Source organism: Anoplolepis gracilipes, chromosome 11, assembly GCF_047496725.1.
Source record: "Anoplolepis gracilipes chromosome 11, ASM4749672v1, whole genome shotgun sequence".
Lineage (NCBI taxonomy): Eukaryota > Metazoa > Arthropoda > Insecta > Hymenoptera > Formicidae > Anoplolepis > Anoplolepis gracilipes.
Genome location: NC_132980.1, coordinates 8334416 through 8360203, shown reverse-complemented (window position 1 = coordinate 8360203; position 25788 = coordinate 8334416). Strand labels below are relative to the sequence as shown.

At 33.6% G+C, this 25788-nt stretch overlaps 2 protein-coding genes across 6 annotated transcripts in view; one reads left to right on the top strand and one right to left on the bottom strand.

The window, feature by feature from the left end:
• The first annotated feature begins 1199 nt into the window (after window positions 1-1199).
• Window positions 1200-10469, top strand: LOC140670855 (uncharacterized). Its single transcript, XM_072901639.1, has 8 exons — window positions 1200-1562; window positions 1804-3312; window positions 3460-3798; window positions 3991-4443; window positions 4567-5394; window positions 5808-5909; window positions 6067-8022; window positions 8688-10469. The coding sequence occupies exons 1-8, from the start codon at window positions 1200-1202 to the stop codon at window positions 10467-10469; spliced, it is 7332 nt and encodes a 2443-aa protein (XP_072757740.1).
• Window positions 10470-11477: 1008 nt separating this feature from the next.
• Window positions 11478-25788, bottom strand: part of Fas3 (fasciclin 3) — a 295108-nt gene continuing 280797 nt past the window's right edge. For 2 of the 5 annotated variants that reach the window (XM_072902674.1, XM_072902675.1), the window contains 4 exons: window positions 16690-16720; window positions 16361-16441; window positions 14122-14293; window positions 11478-13064 (listed from right to left, as the gene is read on the bottom strand). In XM_072902674.1, the coding sequence (XP_072758775.1) occupies window positions 12882-13064; window positions 14122-14293; window positions 16361-16441; window positions 16690-16720 (467 nt within the window). In that variant the 3' untranslated portion in view covers window positions 11478-12881. Of the gene's footprint in view, window positions 13065-14121; window positions 14294-16360; window positions 16442-16689; window positions 16721-22039; window positions 25656-25788 lie in introns of those variants that run through there. The other 3 variants (XM_072902677.1, XM_072902678.1, XM_072902676.1) reach the window with 2 other exon arrangements.

Sequence of the window (25788 nt, the reverse complement as noted above, 5' to 3'; positions counted from 1 at the left end):
ACATAACGTAAATAAATCTATATATGTATAACATATTTTTAAAACGTCTGTTTTTTGTAGAGAAAAGTAATGTTGTATATATAAAAGATTTTCACCAGCTAAAGTTCAAAAAAAGTAAAAAGAGATTGAGTATAAACAAGCTTACTTTTGGTCGATTTTTAATTTTTTCTGAAAGGCATGGCGTTGACGTTGATTAATAATCCATTCTCTCTCGGATAACGGAGGTTGGATTCTCTTTAATAATAAATCGACTAACGAAACCTTTCTCGACGATTGTATTGTTGAGCGTTTAATCTTTTGGCTTTCTGGCTTCTTTGAATCGTGAGAATCATTTTTCAAAAAACTATTATTCGTTTGATCGCTACATTCGCTGCTTCCGTCGCTAATATCATCCAGATTATTCTGAAATTTATTGCATTTTTCCTTGGTTCTTTCTTCCATAATTTATATTATTAATGTTTCGGATTAAGAATCATTTCTGAATTTACGTATCAAATATCGTAATTAGATTTATCTTCCATAATACAGCGATTTATCTTAAGTTTCATAATGTAAATATATTAAATATTTGACAGATAATCTTTTTAATATATTATACATATACGTTTACGTGTCGCATATTAAAAAGCAAGATAAACTGATAATTTAAATTGACAGTTTTATATACTTTTTTATGTACTTTTTTATTCATCTTTTGTCATTAAATTTGACTTTTAATGTAAATTATTACGCTGTCTTTTTATCCTAATATTGTCTGCAAATAAATATGTTATTGTATACATATTAAATAGCAAATATGTCTTTTTTTAAATTTTATTCAAACATTATTCAATGTGAGTGTTATATGTATGTAATTCTGATCGCAAACAGTCATATATTTCTATATCGAGTTGTTTTATTGATAAATTCGCTCGCATCAATTCAACAAATAATGTCTCGAACCTTTATAAATTTGAGTGTGCGTTCTGCGTCAGTTTTGTGCATGTATGTATGAAAAAATTTATCAGCAATGTAAACACGGTAAATTTAATAATTATGACCAATTAAACTTGTTTGTTTTTATGTTATTCGTGACTTACCATTAGGTTATCTCTAAATACGATTATTTAAAACTTTCCTCATTAAAAATTTTATATAAAACGATGCCATTAAAACAATTCCATACAGATTTATCATTGGAAAATAAATAACATAAAAAAATGGATCCGAGTCGTGAGGAGGAAGATCTCGATTTCGAAAGACGAAAGACACAATTATTTAGAGAGAAAATGAAAAAACTTGCCGAATGTGATAAAATAGTTTCCACCGAAACTGTCAATGCTATTGGAGAAATTACGAAAGATGTCGAAATGGCTGAGGATAACGTACCGAGCAGCGATGAGTTTGACGTGGAATTGGAGGAAGAATATCGTAATTTGAATGATATTTTTGATCTACCACATGATACTTACTCCCTTACTGAAATTAGACCAGAGTTACCTCTTTGCGTCAAATATGGCATCCGTTCTGGCGTAACTCATTTAAATACATCACAATTCTCGCCGTTATCAAGAGGTTATCAGGTAATCATGATTTATTGCAAAAGCCTCAATATTGAAGACTTTATTTTATGAATATTTTTCTGAACGTTCTTTTATTCAAACAGTGATCCTCGAATTGTCTTGTATTCATGTATAAATTAATTAATTAAATATATTAACTTAATTAATAAATTTTAATAATATAATAATACAGTAGTTATTTTTTTTAAATGTACTATTAAACATTGCTTTGTAGCTTCTCATTTCGCAGCTCTAATAACAGGGTGGCGCTATAGCGATTGCAGCTTTTGCCACGGCTGCGATTCACAAACCACGCTATTGGAACGAGGCGGTGATCGACCAGATCGTCGAGGATGGTGATACTTTTTACTGCGAGTCGTACAAGGATCTGAGCATCGGTGATCGTCGGACGATGACTATTCTCGACATGAAGAGGAGTCTTCTCGTTCAGAAAAAATTCAATACAAGAATCACGATCGAAGATCCGGCGTACGCCGGGAAATTTCGTTCGCGCGATCCGACGGAGCTTCATTTGGCGAAGGCGTTGGAGTTGTTTTTCGAGCGACACAATGCCGGGATCCTGACGTCGCCAGTACTCAATATAGCTATATGGCGAGATTCGAAATATTACAATATATTTGACGGTCAAGCGCGACGAGATAATGGTGAGCCGGTTGCCGATGAAGTCAGCGGTTCAGCCAAACTCTTTCTCGTGAAGGATCTGATGGGGGTGTTATTCATTATCCTTGAAAAGAGCAATGTGCAAAACGAACCTTTTGTGATTTACGCCGTAACTGTCGACGCAATCGAATCGGTCTTTCCGGATGATCCCGCGGAAGTCGAGAAGACGTACGGGAAATTGAGAAGACCGAGCGGTTACAAAATTCACCGGAAGCACCGAGCCGTGGTGCAAGGATCCTATCATCTCACGCATCCAGCCATCCCGAGAGCTCTGCGAGATAAAGGACACCTGATTATAGCCGTGGCAGCACTGATATACTCGCGACTAATTAACGCAAACAAATGGACAACCGCTTTGCTCGATCTGATCATCAATCAGTCCAACATCTATCTAGTTGATCTGGTCAGGATTCTTGAGAAAAAGCTCGACGACGATTTTGAACTCCGGTTGGAAGACCTGATGAGCGATGTTATTCTTGGAGTGTATTCAGCCAAGATAAAGGTGGACGCGAGTGTGATATCAGATAGCGCGCAAAAGAACAAGAGCGATATTGATAGCGGTATACGTGAATTCTTTGAGACACGGGAGCTCGGGATACTCGAAATCAAGAAGATCTTTTACGCAATTTGGAAGGACGGCGATGTGTACTATTTTCTCGATCCGTTCGCGTGTGACGATGAAGGCTTCAGAATCATCGATAGCAGAGAACACACGACGGGTGATTTATTCGGAGGCGCTGCCTGCGTTACCATGAACAGTACCATAAACGAAGTAGTGGAGACAGTGCTAGAGAATACCGGTAATAAGGATAAGGATCCTTTCCTGATACATGGGATAACAGTGCTGTACGTGAAGACTGGAGTTGCGCCAGACGCACCACTCGAGAAAATAATTTATCGAGAGAGAGGTATAAACCGTAGACCGCGGGCCCCATCGCCACCGGCACTAACGGATACGGTGGAAAAAGTAGTCGACACAACACCTCGGGTACGACCGGAGTTGCGTAAATCCATGGAAATGTCTAATCAATTTCCGGAAATTATGCAAAACGTAGATCAATATACAATGACGGACGACGAGCCAAGAATTGTTTTACTCGCGCGAGAGGAAGAAAAGGAAGTAGATGAAGAAGAAGAGGAGGAAGAGGAGGAAGAGGAGGAAGAGGAGGAAGAAGAAGAGAATATAGAAGGAGCAGAAGAAAAAGAAGAAGAAGATGAGAAAGAGAAAGTAAAAAAGGAAGAAGACGTCGAAGAGGCAGAAACAGCCGAGGAAATACCAAAGGAACCTTCAGTAAAATTTATCGCAGGATATAAAATGATAAATGTCCATCGTCTGCTACTTTCTGGTACTAAAAATTGTCTGAGCGAAAGTTTTCGTCCGCAATCTCGTGGCAGGCAAGGATTAATAGTTGCTTTGACTGCTTTGACATACAGAAGATTGAAAGATCCGACTCGCTGGCGAAATATAGACGTGGATCAAATCGTTGACGTCAGTAACAAAGGTTACGAGCAAGTTATAACGTGGATCGAACAAGGTCGACCGGAGATAAAAGAAGCGAGAGCAGTAAAAGAAGAGGTGGAAGAGGAAGAAGAAGAAGAGGAAGAAGAAGAAGAGGTCGAAGAAGAGGAAGAAGAAGAGGCAGGAGAGGAAGAAGAGGAAGAAGAAGAGGAAGAAGTCAAGAGGAAAGTAGCACGTGCTCCGAGTCATTTGGACATTTCTTTTTTGCCGCCTAGATTGAAACTAGCTGAATACGACGCTATTTTTAAGACGAAGACCAATGTAATCGACGGCGATGCGAATCCGTTGGCAAATCTCGCAGAGGCTCTCGAGCGTTATTTCGAACGATATCCTGAAGTAGTGTTGGAAAACAAGAGATTGATGTACGCCGTTTGGAAAGAGGATGGAAAATTCTTTCTATTTAATCCTTATGGCAGCGATTCGGAGGGATGGCGTCTTCGGGATCATCCGGCTTCCTTCGTCGTAACGGACAGTCTCAACGAGCTGATCGATCTTCTTCACGGTGTTTTAGAATACAACGATCCATTATTCTCGTTTCATTTCGTAGCTCTGGACGCGATAGAACCGGGAAAGTATACATCACCCGTGGAAATCATAATCCCAGACGAACAAACGATCGACAAGTTTCGTACAAAATTTCTGCCGATTACGGATGATGATTTATTAAAGCTTGAGGAGATAAAACCAGATATCACTGCAGAAGCATTAGAGAAACCTGCTGCTGAAGAAGAAGAAGAAGAAGAAGAAGAAGAAGAAGAGGAAGAGGAAGAAGGGGAAGAAGAGGAAGAGGAAGAGGAAGAAGAGCTAGAAGAAGAGGAAGAAGAGGAAGAGGAAGAAGACGAAGCAGCAAAGAAAAAATTAGAAGCAGAGAAACCTCTTGTAGATCCCTTGCTGGAAGTCGAGGAATTCGTGCAGCCTGATGCACCTTACCATTTAAATCTGGCACTTCTGACCGCTACGGTAAAAATCCAAGAACCGTTCGAGAAAGAGTTCGACGGCCTGCACGAAGAGGTAATAATGGAAAAAATGAAGTACGATCATCCGCCGCCGTACGTGATGCCGCCGCGAAAAACCCTTTATATTTTGCTGGAAGCGAAACAGGCGAACAGATCAATTCCCTCTCTTGTATCGAGATTCTCGATCGATTCGAGACTAGAGGTCAAGAAAAAGGATGATTTCCCCAGCAATTACGTGGCATCAGCCGCGATCATATCGTTGCCTCAAGACTCGAAGCCCTCTAAAATGATCAAACTATCTTTCGGGAAGTACTTGTATTCGAGATTACCGCCGATTCGTATGATACCGCTTCGAGCAATTGACGAGAGCTACATCCAGAACGAGGACGTCGATAATGCATTTGATGAAAATTTCTCTCTTGGACGAGAGAAATTGGAAAGGAAAAAGGGAGACACGACGTTAGAAAAATTAATGACAGTGTCTTGCGATGCGAGATCAGAACTGATACCGCTCGGACCGATAATTAAAATTCCAGTTTTAATAATAAAACCTCTGACATGTCCCGATGAGCAGCAGCGAAAAGGCGTATCAAGAGAGAAAACTGAAAAAGAAACGTTTAGTATTAAGAGACATCTCTGTGATGCGGAAAAGCTTTTATTCAAGTTGATATTTCCTGATTTTAATCCTGATATACAGGTGAATGTATTTTTATATATTTCTATAAATCAAACTTTTATTTTCTTTAATATATTTTTTATGTGTTTTTTATAATCTTTCGATTAGCCGACTATACAACGAGATAAAAAGGATTGAAATTAATTTAATGAATAAATATATTAACACCAATACATTAATGATTTCACGTAATATTGTAAAGAAGAAAATAATTCAAATATCAAATATTAAATTAAATATTAAACGTTTTAAATATCGTCAATAATTCTAAATTTTCTACGAGTCATACATTTTTATATACATATTTTTTATCTAATTATGAAAAATATTGCTAAACTATCCAATATGCTTTAATTTATAAAATTATTATTATTTATTATATATATAATTTTTTATGAAAACTGGTTTTAATATAACAATTTCTTTACATTTAGTTATCAGAAGACAAAGATGATAGAAACGACACAAAAAAACCGATAATTGGCGTGAAAGATAAGAAAGTAGAGCAACCATCGCCTGAAGTTATTGGCTTCAAAGTAATTTTATTTTTTTTTTTATATATTTATTATATAGTACGAACAAATAAATTATATATAGAAATATATACAATATAATAGTTTTTCTCTAGCGTAATTAGACATTTGATAAACAAATTATTTAGGACACAATTTGCCTCACAAATATTATTTCAAGGTTGTGGAAGATAAAAACGCGGAGATAATACAAGGCCATTCGAGTTTAATGGATCGCGCTCGAGTTGAATCTTCTCACTTTAAGCCGTGTTACATCGCCGCTATATTATGCATTTTGGCGAAAATTGTGCTAGACACAGATCGCTTTTGTGGAAGTACTCTGAATGAAATAATCCTTCTGGCTAATAAAATTGATCAACGGGTAGGCAGATTGCGATATAAGGAGTTCAGGACGTTTTATAACGTGAACATTCTCGATGCGAATTTTAACGTAATTCTGAAAGAGATTCGTGCTGATCCCGAGAAATCAATATCCAACGAGCTCGATACGAGCGTAGAAAAATTCTTAGAAAAGGATCAAACCGGTATACTGGTGTTAATAAATTGCGCCTACGCATTTTGGACGGCGGATGGTAGATATTATCTCTTCGATCCTTACCCTTGCGACAAGAAGGGACGCGCCAGTGAGGAGGGTTACTGCTGTCTTCTAAAGTTCTACGATTTAAAATCCATGCTCGACAGAATTAAAGAAAACGCCAGCGAGACTGTAAAACAACCTTTCCGTCTCTACACCGTGTCCATCGCTCACATGGAGATGAAGAGATGCAAGCAGAAACAAAGAAAAGACGTCGAACGTCGCGCGAAACTAATCGTCCAAACGTCGATCAAAAGCGAGGAAAAGCGAGATGCAGCGACACCTCCAACCCCGTCGGAGACATCTCTGATCGAGTTAGAAGAATGGGTCACTTCGGATCCGGAATTGGATCCAGATCGTGAGGTCATGATTCCTGGTTTCACGCCAATGCGATATCACAAAGCTTCGATGCTTGAAGCAATCGTTCTGCAAGATGACATTACGACGCCTGTTTTAATGCCGTTCAAAAAGAAACCATCGGAAGAACCAGGGAACAGTCGCGAGGAAATGACAATAGAACGAACGAAACCAGCCGAGAGGATATTTCGAAACTACACGTCTCTCGCAATTCCCATCGATCTCTGCATCATGGCGTGGTCGTTAATCCACGATCCCGTATCCTGGTCGGAGCGCACTGTCGACGGTTTGCTCGAGGCAAGCATGAATTATGCCCTTGACAGCGTGTTAGCAAGCGAAGATACTTCCGTAAGCGACATGACTGACGGCTTGCTGCCGGAATTCGAGATAGCGAATTACGAATTTCGCGTGGTATTCGCACCTCTGCATTACGGGAAGCTGTACGCTACGGAGGGATGGAATCTGGCAATGACTATGGAGAGAATATTTGAGACAAGAATCTACACTGGCGCAATAATCGTCTGTCGTTACGCTCACGTGGGCGTCACGAAATGCGGCAGAAATTACTTTGCTTGGTGGACGGTCACAGGAACGAAATGTTTAAGAATGATCGTGTCCAGCAGCATGAGCGAGTTCCTCAAATTGATTGTCAAGGTGATCGACGAGCCGCGGGAGATAGAATTTGCCGTGAGGACGATCACAATATCCTACGCGCGTAAAACGGCACCAGATTGCAGTGACATCCGCGGTCTTCACGAGCCGATGGCACCAACAGCATCCTTGGCGGAAATTCACCGGAAGGAGTCGCCGGAATCTCGCGACCTTGAAGCGATCTTCAGACCAATCGGCCCGGCTCCGAAACCAATCTTCGTACTCGGCACAGTGGCTTTGCGTGATCGAAATAGCTTGCTAGAGCCGCGAATAAAACGTTGCTACTTCGTCGCATTGTTAGCTATCACGATTAAGCGAGACATCGTTCAGTCTCCGCTCCCGAGCATGATTGATAAAATTCTCGAAGTGGCGGAGAGTTTGTACAGAGGATTCGCTGAGCCGAAATTTCACACGGAACATATATTGCGAAATGTCCCGCTGATGAATAGGCTGTTGGACTTCCGAGACTGTGCATCGCCGTTGGTCACGTTGACGTCAAATTCTAAGACCGGCAAAAACGATTTTTACACTCAAGTGAGCATCAAAGACACAAGAGAGAAAAATCATTCTTTCAGTTTCTTTTCATCACTATTGTTTAATATGACTGAAATATTATCTTTTTTTTTATTTTAATGCTAATATATATATATATATATATATATATATATATATATATATATATATATATATATATATTAAAAAAGATAATAATTAAGAAATTTTTATTTTAGAAAGCTTTTCCAATATTTTTCTATCTCTTTTTTCTCATCTATATTTTTTCAATTTTCTTTTACTGTACAATATTATTATATCATTTTTATACTTGTTTATTAATATTATTATGTATTTTAATACTATATAAATACATAAGTATAAAAAAGATATAATAATTAAGAAAGACATACACTTTTTGATTAATATTGTACAGTAAAAGAAAATTGGAAAAGATATGGAAGAGAAAAGAAAGATAGAAAGATATTTGAAAAGCTTTTTAAAATAAAAATTTCTTAATTATTATCTTTTTTAATTATAATCTTTATTAATTATTTTTTTTATACTCATTTATTATAATATTATTATGTATCTATTTAATTAAGTTATAGTGCATTTAGAATTTTTTCAATCTCATATAAAAATGTTTTAACACTTTTAATAAACAATTCTAATTTTTAAGATTTCTTTTATGTACATGGCTTTAGGTGAAAAAACATTTGAAACGTCACTTCAAAATGCACACAAGCGGCATATTGCATTTCACCAACTGCTGTTATGGTTTTTGGTACTCGAGATCGACCAACTGCTATTATTATCTTGATCCGTATCAGTGCGATATGGGAGGCAAAAAAACTTTCGCCAACGGCAAGGCCTGTCTGTGTATCTTCTCCTCCGTGTGTCAAATGACGAAGCACATGTGTCTCAATCAGTACGAAGGTACGATCGGTTTCTACCTTCACCGAATTCACGTGAGTTCCATCGACACATTGCCATACGAGAAATTCGAAGAAGATCCAATGTGGATTTATCTCGACTATCATTGGAACTTTACGCATTCAATTATGCGAACGCGTAATAAGAAAGCGAAAGGTGGCGATGGATCCAATCCCTCGGAATTCGATCGACGATTCTGGAACAATTACGCCATCGAGATTACCGATTTAATTTATTCCGTTTGGGGGACGATCGGTGCACACGATTGCCGTTTCGGTGAACGAGCCGGAAAAAACCGCGCCGCTATATGCGTGACCATGCTGGCCATGCAACATCTTTGTCATCCTTCTAGATGGAGTCCCGCGATCCTTGACTCAGCCGTGATCTGCGGGGATTCCTATTATACAGAGAGCCTGAAAAGCGCGGCGCGAAGGTGCTCCAAGTCTGTAAACAGGTTCGGTCTGAGAACTACCCTCAGGGTATTCCCGCACTTGTGGACCATCGATTTCGGCACGAGCGTATGTGGAATTCTATACGGCGATCGAAACAGATTGACGTTAACCAGCGCGTTAAAATTAGCCTTCGAGGAGGCGCGCAATATCATCGTTGAATGCAACGAGATCACCCTGGCCGTATTGGCCGCCAAGGACGCTTATTACATCGCCGATCCATGCTGGATCGGTCCACCATTGTTCGCGAGGGATCGCAATGCGATCTACGTTTTACGCTGCAAAAACACGAACGTACTGATATACGCGATCACGAAGATGTTCAATACCAATCAGCGACTTGGCGTTCGTATTACGCCGATAAAGCTCGCGTTCGATCGAGAAGACATTGACGCAGACTCCAGACTCTACACAGCTAGGAGGAAGGTCCTGCTGAAATCGCTACGAAAAGATCCAGGAAAAATCGAAGATCCCGGCACGCCTATTCCCGGAGCGGTTACGGTACCAGATACAGATTCTTATCTGCGATATCGACAGCATCTCGCTGATGATGTAATCGAAAATTTCCGACCGGAAGATTCCCAGCTGCGAGATCACCTGGAGCTTGCGTTGAATCCTGAAATCGCGAACAACACGTTCCTGAGCACCAAATGGCGCTTGAATCTCGGCCAAACGCGTCCTCCGAAACGATCCAAGCTACCCGTGGATCCTGACGAGATGAAACGTGATTCGGCAGACTGCGTCGATTCCGCGGCTGAATTATTCCAGCCACGTCGTTCGCAAATTTTCGTTACGGATTTAATTAACGCATGCGATAATTATCCGAGAGCGATGGATTTCGCTAGCGATGCTCCTCCACCTGGAATAGAATCGCTCGAATGTGCCAGCGAGCGTGATTTCATTCGCGAACAAAATCGCGTGGATTTTAATGAGCGCGTTGCAGAAATGTCTCGGAATATCTACAAGAGTTATCGCCATGATTTACCGAAAAATAAAAAATCTGCTCATTCTTCAATCGGTGTAACTCAAGAGAAAGAAAAAGATATTCCAGAAATATACAGTGAAGTAAGCGAAGCGACAACCGATATGACGGAAACTTACTGAACGTTGAATAGAAGTAATCATTGGAAATTTACAATAAGATTCCTCGTGAGGACGATTACCAGTAGTAGATACTAAATGTTTTTCTTCTGACGTAATTATAGAGATAAAAAAATACCACGATTTTATGTAATTATATAATATTATCTTGCACAATTTATGTATTTAAAATTCTATTGACATTTCTATCTTATCTCATCTCGTAAAAACTTTAATCATTTTAATTCCAAGAAACTCTAATAATTTTATAAAAAAAAATAAATCAAGACCATTTTCAATAATTGCAAAATTATTAGTTTTCCACTAAATGCGTTATAGATCATACATAAATCAACATGTAATATATACGTTTATTTGTAACAATTATATAACGTGAACATTACGTAATACGTATGTGTATAATTAATAAATAATTTGTATACCAATATTATTGAACATATATCAATATTATTGATTCTCAAGAATGTGGGAGATTTATTAAAAAAATATTATGTAATGCCGAGACTAAAAAAGGATAGCTTTATTATACGAATCTTTCTTTTATAAAATTTTTGCATATATGTTTTTTCAATAATTTCTAGATAATTTTCGATAAAAAAAATATGTAATATAATTTTAAAAATTTAATTTATGTTTATTCTATTTTTTTCTAAAAATTAAAATCTAATAATTCTATTGTTTTGATCAAATGAAAAAATTTTAATAATTAGTGATAAAAAAGAGCTTCATATATTCGAGTTGCTACATTGTTGTACACTAACGTCTGTGCGTATTATAATTTCATCTTTAGAATTTTATATATTTTCTATTTTAATAACAATATCATTTTTATCAAGAATCGAATTCTTGTGAAATTATTTGCACAATATATTGCAAATTCTTATCTACGAATCAAATTTTAGGAAATTTAAGGATTTAGGAAATTATGAGTCAAAGATACAGGTTTAATAAATGTTAACTCATAATTATTGATTCATATATTTTTATTAAGTTATTTATCAAAATAAGTGTACAAAAAAGTAACTAAATTTATTAGTATTGGACGGCGGAAAATGTTTGAATCGATATAATCGCAAATTTTTACGAATATAATCGAAACAATCAAATGAATCAATGATTGACTTATGTCTAACAAGTTTGCATCTCTGTTAAATGATTAGTTTGTCGTCAGTTAAGCCTTTAATATTACATAATATGATATACCACACCTAAAAGTTATTTAAAAATTACACAATTATTACGCGGATATTGTAACATATAAATCTTATGCAGCTATTAGTAAACATTTATCTCGTATTCTTCTATAATATGATATACATATACAGTCTAATTATAGAATTTTCAAGTAATATACAATAAACAATAGTCTGGCTTAAAAGTCGTTTCCATAATTTTATTATTTGGTATCGCTTGAATCTTTCATGCATTAATTTTTTCATTTGTCATAGCTAATATTCTTACAACTTCTTTCCATAAGAAAATCATTCAAACAACTTTTAAGCGTATGCACAAATACTAATTATAACTATGTTTATTTATTTAAATGGACAATAACAACATTAACATTTACACTTAAGTACGTTTAACGAGATATTTAGCATAATGTCGCAATAGTCACATATACGTCATAGAAAAAAGAAATTTATAACAGAGAGAAAAAAAAAGATATATATTCTCCTTGAAAATGATCTAAAATATATGCAAATCAGTATATAGCTTAATACATACGAAGATGTTAAGTAAAATCATTTTTAGCTGAATAAAAAAGCTCGTTCGGTAATACAATGGTTAAGATCATATCTTCCACATAATTCTCATCAAGGAAGTAATTCTCGTCGAATGTACGAGATAACTAAGTGTGTCGCCTGCATACACCATTTTGAGACATGTTATAAATTTAAGATAATTTATGCGTCGCAACGCATATTTTTCGTGTATTTGGTAAAGAGAAGCTGACGTGTCTCTCCTTGCTCCCGAATTCAATAATCACAAGCTACGTAACACACGTACATACGTCGAAGGACAGAGATCGGACCACCGTGTGCGCGCGTTCGTAACATAACATTATCTACCATACCATACAACAAATTATCACACGTACGGAGACATAAATCACGAGGTGCTGAACGAGGATTGTGATCGTGTCCACTTTCATATTTAAAAAATGATCGCGATAAACGCGATGAAAGATCAATAATGAGATAAGGTAACGCCTTGAAACTAATTGTTCGTCGCTTTAATTTGTTCCAAATTGTATGTCCATTTTGTTTTTTGTTTGATCATAGTAAAATATCGCATCAGCTTTTACTTGAAAAAAAAAAAAAAATAGAAAAATTGCCGTTTCTAAAAGACATAATTTCTCTCGAAAGATGTAGTACACGAGATCGTCTGTATATTAATCGCTTTTGAGACGAATTATTTGTCAGCAGTTTCCTCCGTCTCTGGTTTCGTGTACAAGATCTCAGCGTATTCCGTTTTATCTTCGTTGAGTCGCCGGGATGTGGCACCTTGTTGTGTAAGATCCAACTCCGCGTAAACTATCCCACCCTCACCCGTCGCAGGATTAGTCCTGCTTTCCTGCGCGACTGGCTCAGCGACCTAAAGTTACATTGTGTTCTTTTTAGACACGAATATAAGAGCTGATAAAAAATCTCGATCTTAATTAGTATTTTAATGATCGTATGATTTATATTAAAATTTTTTATAAAACATTATTAAATAGATAGATGCCATATAAAATAGATTCTGCAATATAAGGCATCCAACATACATTAACTTTTTTATAAGCTAATAAAAAAATTATATTTAAATGAAAAAAAATATATAATATATAATACTGTTGTATTATATATCATATAATTTTATAGCTATGTTTTTTATGTTTCAGACAAAAGAAAAAATTATGAATCATATACTCATCGATAATTCATCGTATTTATTACAATAATTAGATAAGATAAATTATGATGTTTAAATTTAGACAGTTGCAAATTTATCACATATTTTTTTCAATTTTAATTATCTTATTTAATTATACATTCTTCAATAAATTCTTTTTCGAAATTTCGTTGAAATTAAAAACGTTTAGTCTTTTCATAATTTAATATACGTTAATTATTATAATTTATTTGTCAAAAATGTCTGTGAAAGTACTCTATTTTATTATAATACGTAAATACATAATTTCACATCTCGTATTCTGAATTTAAACTGAATCAGTGAAAATATCATTAATTAAAGTAGTGACAACTACAAAAAGATTTCACCAAAGATTAATAGATATTTTATTGATTTAGTAAAAGCATACTTTGCTTCTCTGTCTTATATTTCATTAGATATGGTAGCAAGAGTTCATTGAAATATCCGTTATCACTAATTGGTTGTTCTAATTGTTAATAAAATTTTACTGCTTGTAGTGTTATACTTATAATTGAAACTATTGCTCATCAGTGATAATACACTGATGATATTTAAGAGAGTATTATTTTTTCCAATGTATATGTATATACATTATTGTAAAGCATATTACCAATTCAAAATGGCCATTTAACTACAAATTCGTTGTCGACAATAAACACATTCAAATATATTTAAAAAAAGATAAAAAAGGATATAATGACGTTCATATCATTCGTAAAAAATCGGTAGAACTTGCCTTTTCGTCGTCGACGGTGACGACAGTTTTCATGGTGTCCGTATCGGTGCCCGACACTTTATCCTTGTTACGTCCAAACAGTCTTGACAGATTAATCCTTGGTTTTCGCTGTCCTCGGGACGCTCCGTCTACTTCTGATCGGGAATATCTGCCGGCACTTTCTGTGTCGCTTCTAATAAAGAAAATTAAACTGTTTTTTCCCATACGACACATCTCGTCGACACGTAATCAAGCGATACTGATTTTTTTACGGGAATTGTGTACGGGTATGTTTAGCTGTATAGTATTCAGTGTTTATGGTATTAACTTTTCAATGTTACCGAATGACGATTTTATAGATTTGTTCCGTATTGGACAATTGTTTATTACTCCCAAATGTATGTGTGTGTTATTTTCTGATCATTTTTTGCGCGCGCATTCACGTATGCATACATGAACTTGTCATCTATTTTTCTCGTTTAGTAAACAACAAAGGTTAATAAATATGACGTTAGAAAACATTTATAATTACGTCTACAATAGGTACAGAAAAGCGTTACGTCAATTCATGTCTTCATGTCAAACGTGATATTAATTAAATTCTAAATGCTAATTAAATCATATCTATTATTTCTGGCTTATTTATTCTACTTGCATCTCTTTAATATTCATACGCATGGTATATAAATATCAATTCATAATTGAAATGATAATTAAATTCATTTAAAAAATCATGATAGGCAGAATCATCAGTTGGAGTAAATAATCTTTTTGTTTTCTTTTTTAATTTATCAAAGATTATATTAAATATTTTGTAATTTATAGCATCGCGTTATGCACCAAAAAGCAATTGAGCAAGATTTTTATAGTATTTTGAAATAGTATATAGTAATTTAAAAAATTTTAAGTATTATATCGTAAATAATATACGATTTATTAGCCAGAAAATGTTTTAAATTAAATATTGATTATCACATTTTATTACAATATTAATTAAATCAGTGTAAGATTAGTTTTTTAAAAATCTTGTTTCAAAATATTATAAAAAATAAGCATTGCAATTAATTATGTATATATGGGTAAATTACGATGAAATAATGCTAGAAGCATACATATGTATAAACTGAACGAAGCACTCCATTTTTGTCACACTTGTTAAAATTATTAAAGAGAATGATTGTATAAGCAGAATATAAAAACGCGCGTTGATTGCACGTGTAGAAAATAAATGCAATCGTCGGGAGAAATGAGAGATAATTCGCACGTAAGCAGCGATTATATTCCATATATGCTATACGCAACTAATTTTCTTACTCGCGTTGACTCGCAAACTGGGAACTTTGAAAAAAATGCGGCGTTTGTTCTACACCGCAGTTATATAAGTAATTATGACTCAAATCATAAACTTATTATATTTTTCTTGTTGTAAATTAAATGTGGCGAAATAAATATCAATGCAGATAGATACTCGAAATCAAGCAAAGGAATTTTTAGATTTCTTTGCACGCAAGTGATATAGAAAATTCTATGTTAATTGTTCTATTTTAATGTGTATATTAAGCAGAAATAGAAACGACAATAGAAACGATGCGATAACGAAAATAGGACGTAAAATGAAAAAATGCTATGTAGAACGGGGTAATCAAGTAACCGCTGAATTCCGAGTTTTATTTTTTTTTTATGTATCGCGATGATTTGCGTAAAGATTACGTAAACACGCCAACAGTAACACTTGGCGTTAACTCTGACACTATTAGGATTTATCTTATCTGATAGTTGCATAAATGAGAACTAAGTCATTTACATTTAAGTAATTTTTATGTATGTATATTATACTACATATAACTGTCAGAATTGTGTTATACACCGATAGATCTCGAAATTTTAGATTATGATGAAAGGCGAGAAATGATGCTTGACTTATTCCCAATTCCAATGTGTATCGATAATTTCAATAAAATGTGAATTAATTTTTACATATATCTCTTTGTTTTAAATCATGAGGTCGCGAGTTAATACAAATTGTAGATTTTAATCTACTGTCACGTAAAATTTTTATTTTTACCAGAAATACCACAAGACAAGGACAAGTTCCCAGTTTGATCAAATTGTGCAGAAAACAGACGAACAATATTCTCTGGACGTTGGCTTTCTGTGCAATTTAATCCAATTTCTCTGTCGACGACGAGTAAGAAAAGCGAGCGCGTCGACGAACACATCCGACATTACGAACGGATAAGATAAAAAAGCTGCTGCTTGCCTTTTTCTAACGACATCGGCCGTAGTTTTCGATTTCTCGAGGCGAAGAAGACTAACGCTCGTCGCAGGGTCCGCAAAGTCTCTGAAAACGGCATGCTTGGCAAAAGTCTACGGAACGACAATCGTCGAGTGACGGAAAAGCGACGAAGAGATCTAACTATTCGTCTCTGAATTGCGTCACACGATTTAAATTAAATTAAAGCGAACTACGAAAAATGAAGTATTAGTCATGACGCTATGGTGTGCTAGTGTGTGAATACTATAAGCAAGAGTGCGATTAAATGTGGGTTGTACATTAATATAAATCGTATATTTTTTTAATGTACTCACGACTCCCCAAGATTCCTGGTGGACGAATGACCTGAAAGTAATAAGGAAAAGTTTGGCTTATATTTAGCAATGTGTCTCGCTGCTTCGTAGTAAAGGTAAGATTATACCAATTGACATTTCTGACAAATCAATTCACTTTTTAAGTACAAGAATTAATTAATGATAATAAAAATGATAATAAAATGTAATTACTACTTATAGGTTTTTTATCTTACAATTGTTTTATGATTTATCAAAACACTTCTGAGTATTTTTAATTGAGATATACTTTTGAAGTTAATATTTATCGCCAATATTTTTTAAGTCGTAATTGTATTTCAATTTATTGTAATCCAAGTGTTGGCTATTTGTATTGCTGATTCATTTGACATATCAAATAATAATATTTTTTTATTATGACTTTAATACGATATTCGAGTGTTTCTTCTACTGAAGAGATATCAATAAAGAAAGAAAAAAAAAAGAAAAATATTTTACACATACGCGTAGATTGAAGAATATCGTAACTTGGAAGTCTTTTGTTTAAAGTAATATGTATTAAAAAAAAAACACATGCTCAATTATCATATCTTGCAAATTAAGAGTCAATATGCCAATATGTCAGCAATGCATAACACATACCTACTGTATCATTAAACTTTGACTTATAATGTCAATCTATGACACCATTAATTTCTAGTTCAACCGCTTATGTACTTTTATTTCAAGTTAAAATATCTCTCAATTAGTGATATTATACGAATGCTAATGCGCATATCTTTTTCACATTCATCGAATAAAGATATAATTTTTTTTTTTTTTAAATGGTATTAACATTGTAATTTAAAAGTTAATTTTCATAATATATGATGAATTAATTTTCATTTAAATTTTTTATTCAGGAAATGATGCAATCTATCTCTATCATTCTAACGATCATAAGATCCCGAAGTTATGATGTTGTTCAATATCGTATACTTAATTTAATGATAGGACGTGACATTTCTCTCAACATTTTATCTGTATATTTAAAACAAATGTTTTATTTCAAAAAATCATACGATACCTAAGTATAATATCATAGCGACGAATGAACTTATAGTTAATTATACATACAGCTCTCTATATATTAATTTCATTTGAATTCTTAGACTTACTTTTCACCTATTTTCGCAATTGTATCTACAAGTAGAGATACAAAACGTCATCGTTCTCGCGCTTGCGGCGTTAGCTGTTTCACCTTTAATCGCGGTCGTTTTATAACGTCGTTTTTGAACCATTTTGCTTTCTTAATTTAGACATTTAGCGATCTCTGGAATGTATTAACCGACCGCCAACGGCGCCGTTTCGATTGGGCCCTTAATCAGAAATGGCGAGATAACGATATCGCGCAAACGCAATTTCTCGGTAACTTAACCGCGATTTTTCACGCAGTACTTAAGTGGCTTCTAAAAATGTTTTAAAGGGAAAGAGAAAGAGAAAGAGAGAGAGAGAGAACACCAATTGCAGGTATTTATAATATATATCTCGTGATTTGGCGAATCGATACCGCCATCGCATGCTTCTTCATTATTTTCATATCATCTTATTCTATAGAGACTTACATTAACATAAATATATCTATATCATATAATATATATATAATATATATACCCCATTGTGTATGGCCAACGATCATGCTCCTTTATAACGTATGTTTATCTTTTCGTTAATATATTACGAATTTTACAAATACTCATTCAATCTCTAGAGTTGTTACGGGAGTAACGATAATGCAATCGAACGTGCGTACACATCTGTATATTTTACACGTCCGTGTATATATATATATATATAATATTATATTCTCGCAGCATGATCATCGAAATTTTAAGTCGTAAACATTACAGGTATAATTACATTACAATTAACTAATTATATAAAAATCAATTACGTAATAGCTGCATTAATATTAATAAATATGTATTAAAATGTATAGGCAGGTTTTGTACGCAAATGCATCCGTATATATAATTTTTTTACCTCTTTCGTTTTATAAATCTTGTAATGTAGGATGACGAGGAATCGTGTTAAACGATGTCGCTCGACCGAAATAATTTAAATAAACAGTGCAATAAAATCGGAACAAATTGCAGTCTACGACGATACTTGCCACGCACTTTTAAACATCGATATTATTTAAGAAAGCGCAGATCTTACGGTAATCGTCTTCTTATCAAATAGAAACATGTTAGTACATAACTTACAGATTAAGATAAAGGATGTACATGGTATTCTCTTATGGCATTTCGTAAATAAAGACGGAAAAAATCCTATATATCGATTTATATTTTGGCAGTGATCTTTGTTCTTGCTATGTATTTCTGAATCTGTTCGAGTTAGCTTAATCTCTTGAGATTCATTGAAATATTTAATATTACAATGGCCGTAAGTATAGTAACAGCGGTTGATTTCAATGAAACTGATAAACTAAAACCAGAAACACATAGAGAAAAGAAAATGAAATAAATACTTCTCGACTATACAAGAAATATAGTAAAAAACTCTCTTATTTACAAAATGTTTCATTAATAATTTTGATTAGTTACTTTCTATTTTTTTGAGTCGAGAAAGATTTTTCAAACCAGTTAAAGACGATGGAAACGGCAGGAATAATATATAGAAATGACAAGCAATTTATTCGTAAAAATTCCAGTATATCACATATATTACTTTCAAAAACATATTAAAGTATTAATTTAAAATCCAATATTTTCCAATTGTATTCGCTGTTACTATATGATAGCTTGACAGTTTTATTCGCTGAGAGTAATTTTCGGTTAGTAAAAATCTTCGATAAATATTCGAAAGTGAATATTGATGGTCGTTTAATTGTACGTTTTACTTCCCGAGAATAGCTCTGGTGAGAATCTCATGTATATACCTAGTCTAATTGTAAGACAGAAAATTCAAACGTTTATCCATTTTAGTCAGTTCTCTCTTTGTATCGTTTCGTTTCCGAAACGGTGATCTCTCTCATTTCTTAGAGAATATTGTGAAACATTTAAAAATTAGATGTGACCACATATTATATATATTATTTCTTATGTATATAAAAAATTCGGATCGCCCTAGTGCTGCTCTTATTCGCACTCATTATAATAAGATCGTCACGATGCATAAGAATATGCAGAGGATATCTGCACATCTTTTTTTTTTCTTTAGATAAACGCATTTCTCTTTTCCCTGTGTTTTTAGGCTCTCTCTATTACATATATTAACATATTCTGGTATATAATACACATAATATATATTATATTACCGTGATACATATTATACATATGTATATAATGTATAAATTATACACATATATATACGTATATATACTTTTTCTCTCTATATATATATTATGTATACTAATAATCTCCGATATTCGAGTTAAAAACTGATGCGAGATAGCCTCTCTATGACAGCGAAAACAACATGCCAGTCTCACAAATGCAGTTTCTAGTTGGCAATTTTTTAGCCACGCGTATCAGTATCTCGAAAATAGAACAATCGATATCAGTGCTCTTATTTATAACATTTTCTTCTTTTTACTTTCAATAACGGAAAGAAGAGTGGACAAATAACAGAAGAAACTTTTAGCAGCACTAGATGTACACGATTAAAAAAATTAATGAAAGGAAATAACAGGACAAGTTCGAGACAATCGTAAAGAGAAGTCAGTGGTAAAGAAATAAACACTATGTAACTGGTTGTATAACATTTGCTTCATTTTGTGAATCTTAAAGAAAATCTCATCCATATTCGGATATGTGAGTATGTATGAATAATGATCATTCTAGTTTCTAAGATACTAATACATCTAATCGTACTTTTTTCTTCTCACTTTCTGTTACACGCCTTCTTCATACGTTTCACTCTATTTTTTTATCCATTTTTCCGAGTTGTATCAACTTGCTTTAAGTGAATTTCACACATTTTCTCTCCGCTCGATAATATCTTTCATTCTAAAAAAAGAGTTCATGAATAACGACAGGTCGATTCAGCAATTGGAGTACAAGCGAATAGTGAGTCACTCACTCGATTGGCATTCACGAACACTTGCAACCCAAGTGCTCTCGACGCAGAATATATATCTGATACTGTTTTCTTCGCGAACTCGTTTTATATATATATATTTATTTATTTATATATATATATATCTTTATATTTATATATATTTAATATGTACAACGCAGCAGAGATTCGACCGTCGACCGACGAGCTCCATCGATGTTTCTCCTTCATTGCAATTCGTTCAGATCACGATCGATTTTTTATCATATTCTGCTTAAAAATCACTTCACGTGTTCTTTTTCCCTATCTCCGACGAAAACCTCGATGATCTCGTCGGTCTCAGCACGGTCCTTTTCTTGTAAATGAAAACACGAATACATCCGGAAAAACAATAAAGGAGCGTACGTGCCGAATTCGATAATGTATCGTCGATGAATTGTACATTCACCTTTTGGTTTTTATCTGATTTTTACGCGATGCCGACGAGACCTACATTCAGATTCGTGTATACTGTGTACGTGTGTGTAAATAATATGCGCGCATGAAGCAAATATTTTAGAATTATGTTTGGTGATTAGTTAAGGAAAAGTCATCTGTGTACAAAAGTACAAACAACAACACTTATTGTCGAAGGCAACGATAAAAATTTACGAAGCTGACATTAAACGAGTCTTCACTCACAATATTATTAATATACGCCGTAAAAGGTAAATCCGATATGAATAAATGCATATAGGATGTTTCTTTGTAAGATTTACATCAAAAGAGCGTGTTATTTTAACTAGTATATAGGATAATATTTTTTAGCAAAAAGTTTACTTAAGAGTGTTTTTTAATAAATAAGAAAGATTCTGAGAATAAAGCTCTCCATTGCATACAATCGATTTAAAATTAACTACAGAATAAGATTTTATTATAAATTTAAATTTCAAGATTTTTATCTATCAAAATTTTTTAAAAATTATGTCAAACTATGAGTAATTGTAAAATAATCTAAATTTTCACAAAAAAAAAATATATATATAACTAAAAATTTATCGAACAATTACCATTTAAAAGCTCGATGCAAGTTTAATAATTCTGTAAGGTGTGTTGGGTGGGAAATATATTTAATGCACTGTACATAGCGCGATACATTTAATACAATGAAAATAATTCACGCTATGAAATATTTTTTGCATTTTTAATAATACGTTGAAATCTTAAAAATTTGATTTTCATAATTGTACTTATAAACTTGTATTATTTCCTTAGATATGATTAAGTTGCCCTTATATATCGTCACTCAACGTATTAATTATATTCGCCATCCAACAAATGAAATAGCGTATCATTGAAAAAAGTAGATTTAATTTACTGAAACTGAAATACGTTTTTTTTTGTATAAAAATTGAACATATAATCGCAAGTGTCGCTCTTATAAATAGTCATATACATATATCATAGAAAATATGTAAATTAAAAAAATACGACGAACGAATTTTGCCGATTGACATGCAGTACTGTCTAGTGATGTTACAGTATAATTTATTTATTATCGTAAGAATATATCAAATCTCGGTTCGACGAGTATGCTTGATTCAATCGTGCAATTCACAGTTAAGTGCGAGCGCATGTTACATTAAAACGTCATATATAAAATCTTGTGTTATAAAACGCATAATTGTTATATATACTGTTTCATAAATGAGATTCTCTCTAAGTGAAATATCTTATAAAATCGCGGATTCAGTACAGATAATCGTCATTAGACGCGTTTAATCACTAATTATATACAGGATGTTTTGTAAATTGCGTAACTCAAGAAAAAACAAAAAAAAAAAAAAATAATAAAATTAGATATAATTAAATCGAAAATTTTTTGACTGCTGAAATCAAATTTTATTTAAAGTAAAATTTTTGAGTGCATTTGTTTTGAAATAACAATTTTGATATCTCTTTAACAAGTTGCCAGATTTTACTAACTACATATATTTCTTAAATCTATTAGACTTTAAATAAATAACTTTGTGCAATTCTGTTTCGCAACTTACACAACATTCCGTATGTTTACGCAATGATCTTATTATACTATGTATACATAACTTACAAAAAGATCTTTCTTTATTAAAATTCATTTAAGTAAAACACGCGTCAGGAATGTTATAGTATTCGTAAAAATGTTACAGTACAAATGGCAAAATGGGATAATAACCGTCCTGCCTAATAATATTAAAGACACGACCGCACTTTCGATTTCGAAATTTCGTAAACATTTTTTCTTTCATCATACCTGACGGTTGTTTCTATTGTTGATATCTAGAGAGTATACATTAAAATCTAAAACTGTTTTCGTTGCGTGACATATGGTAGAAATTTCATATCATTGAAACGATAGTGCGTATCGCGCGATAAATGTGTTCGAGTACAAAAACTTTTATACAAAACAAAAGTTTGACTCTTCTCGAAAATCAACACCGGAAATGCGTTATTCTACGTCTTACAAAAAAAAAAAACAAAAGAGATATACAATCACAGTGTAATAGACACATTTTATAATGATTCACGTTTACGAAAACGTGTTAAAAGCAAATATCTTACGGAATGTATTTTCTTACATCTTGGTGATACGAACACACGCACTGTTTCTTACACGTAACGAATACACGCAATTTCACGTTTTTAGAAAACGTAAGCGCCGTACATGGGTAATGTCTCGTCGCGCGTAACGAACGTATTTTCTCGTATCTATAGGTTGCGTATGTATGTGTGGTGTGTGTTTTTAATAAAAAGTTCGGCTGCACAATTTGATTTGTCCGGGTTATCGTGAGGATGCCTGCCTATCATCTCTTCGAGAATGGTACGTCCCCCGTAAAATTTGTTATAACTATTTTATAATCATCGCTAAATTCGGCATAAAAACCACATGCGTCCAATGGCGAGCGAATCGCGGTAAAATTTCCCCAATCACCACTTCGTATCTCGATACATCGGTACAGATTTGTAAAAAGAATTAATATCTTTACATCACATCATTTTCTTTCTTAAAAAAAGTAATTCTTAAATATTTGAAAAATAAATTTGGTTGTTATAAATCAGTATAATTGCATATAAAGTTCTCAGAAAATTGTTGGATATGAATTAAGATATAAAATATAGAAAATATTTTATAAGTTATATATTATATATTTTATAATTTTATATAAAATTAAGATTATATAATATATATATATAGAAAAATCAGCATAAATCAATCAATCAATTTTTTCAAAACATTATAGAAAATATTATAGAACTTCAATTCCAATTTGCTATTTATAATTTAATATTCTATTTATACGTATATATTGAGAAAGAATCAGATCTATCGAATAATTTTCTCATTGGCGATTGATGAAGAGAGATTCGAAACGTCATAGCCGAATATATCGATGGATTGAGAATCGAGCTTCCCCGACGCGAACACCTACGGTCGTACTTGAAGGCCTTGAAGATTTGACTGCTGTCAAAGAAAATGACAAAGCGACACGCGAGTGAAATAGAAATTCGTTTCCAAACTGGAAATTTCGATAACAATTTTCGCTGTCAATCGGTTTGGCGCGCGCGCATTTTGTGATCGCTATATAGTATATATATATATATATTTTTTACGACTATTCTTTTTGAATGCTCATTAAACGACATATTTAACGAAACGTGCTTGACATAAGTTACAAAAGGCAAGTTTCACATCCTTAATAGATATAATTTAATATATTTATCAGCAAAATTATTAAGTTAAAAATTGAAAGAATGTTTAGTCTACTAATTTTTACGATTAGTAAAAGTAAATCTAAAAAAATAAAGTTTGATATAATAAAAAATATTAAAAAATTCAAGTTGCATAAAAAAATGTATTAAAATTCGTCAATTTTCATCATCATCTAGTTACAAAAATTTTTTAATTTCAAAAATGTTTCTGTTTTTAGCTTCTAAAATAAATATATACTTAGATATTAACAACTTAAATTTATCGAGATAAGTGATGTGTACGCTGTTTTTAATCCTCTCGTTCTTAAATTACTTTTAAAATTACTTTAATATTTATATGCAGTATCCAGTGATTATTAATACAGTGATACAATGGAGTATACACATCTTTTATATCTCTTTTAATTTTATATATATAATATAGTCTTCTTTTATATATATGCATATATATAATCTTTTAATTCTTCCTTTTTTTTCTATTGCACAATTGTTATACAATTACACTAGCCATTTCAGAGAATCACATTCAAACAAGTCAATTACATGACAAAAGTCGTTTTTGCAGAAATTTTTATATAATTCTCTAGAGTTTACATACATTCTTTATATATATACTCTTAGCACACGTAATTCACGATTATATTGTATGTAGAAAACGAGAGGATTAAAATATTTTATCTTATACTATGAATGAAAATGAAAAATAAATAGGACATATCGTGCACGCGCGCGCGCTTACTTTACGATGATCACTTTCGATCACATTTAACCGGAAACGTCCATGCGCTTTACTCAACAAAAACTGAAACCACAGAGAGAAACTTGGATCGTTACTATTAAAGTCCGGCGTGGCGTGGAGAAGTGCGACAACTCGGTTTTCCTATATCGAAGGAAAGGATAGAGGGACGAAAAGAGCGAGACGAGAAGAGGAAAAGTCTTTCCCTTTTCTCATTTTTTTCTTTTTTCTTTCTTCTCTTTTTTCTTTTTTTTTTAAACGGGCGTGTCCGTCTTCTCGTCCTTCTTGATATCTTTGACATCCGCACGGCCGTTTACGTATTCGGTGCTCGCGTGTATCGGATTCTCTTGGCCTCCCTGGGGCACTTTCTCGTCCATGATGCGCGGGTCCTCGTGATCGTCGTCCTCGTCGCCGGGTGTGATGTGCGCCTCGCTTTCGGTGCCGACGTCACCCGCAGTCTCCTCGTCGCCGCGACGTCTCGCTGCAACAAGCAACGCCACGATCGGTCAAGGCAAATGTGCGTGCGTGGATTTTATTTTTTTTTTTTTCTCTTATTTTTGTTTGTTTCTGTATTTTTCTTTGTGAACGCGAATTTCATCACAATAAAATGCCGT

Bases quoted from the DNA above. Each gene is read 5' to 3' on its own strand.
- LOC140670855 (XM_072901639.1), top strand. From the start codon at position 1,200: ATGGATCCGAGTCGTGAGGAGGAAGATCTCGATTTCGAAAGACGAAAG. The intron at 4,444-4,566 runs GCATTAGAGAAA...GAGGAAGAAGAG, and splicing joins AACCAGATATCACTGCAGAA to GAAGAGGAAGAAGACGAAGC. The intron at 8,023-8,687 runs GTGAGCATCAAA...ACATGGCTTTAG, and splicing joins AAAACGATTTTTACACTCAA to GTGAAAAAACATTTGAAACG.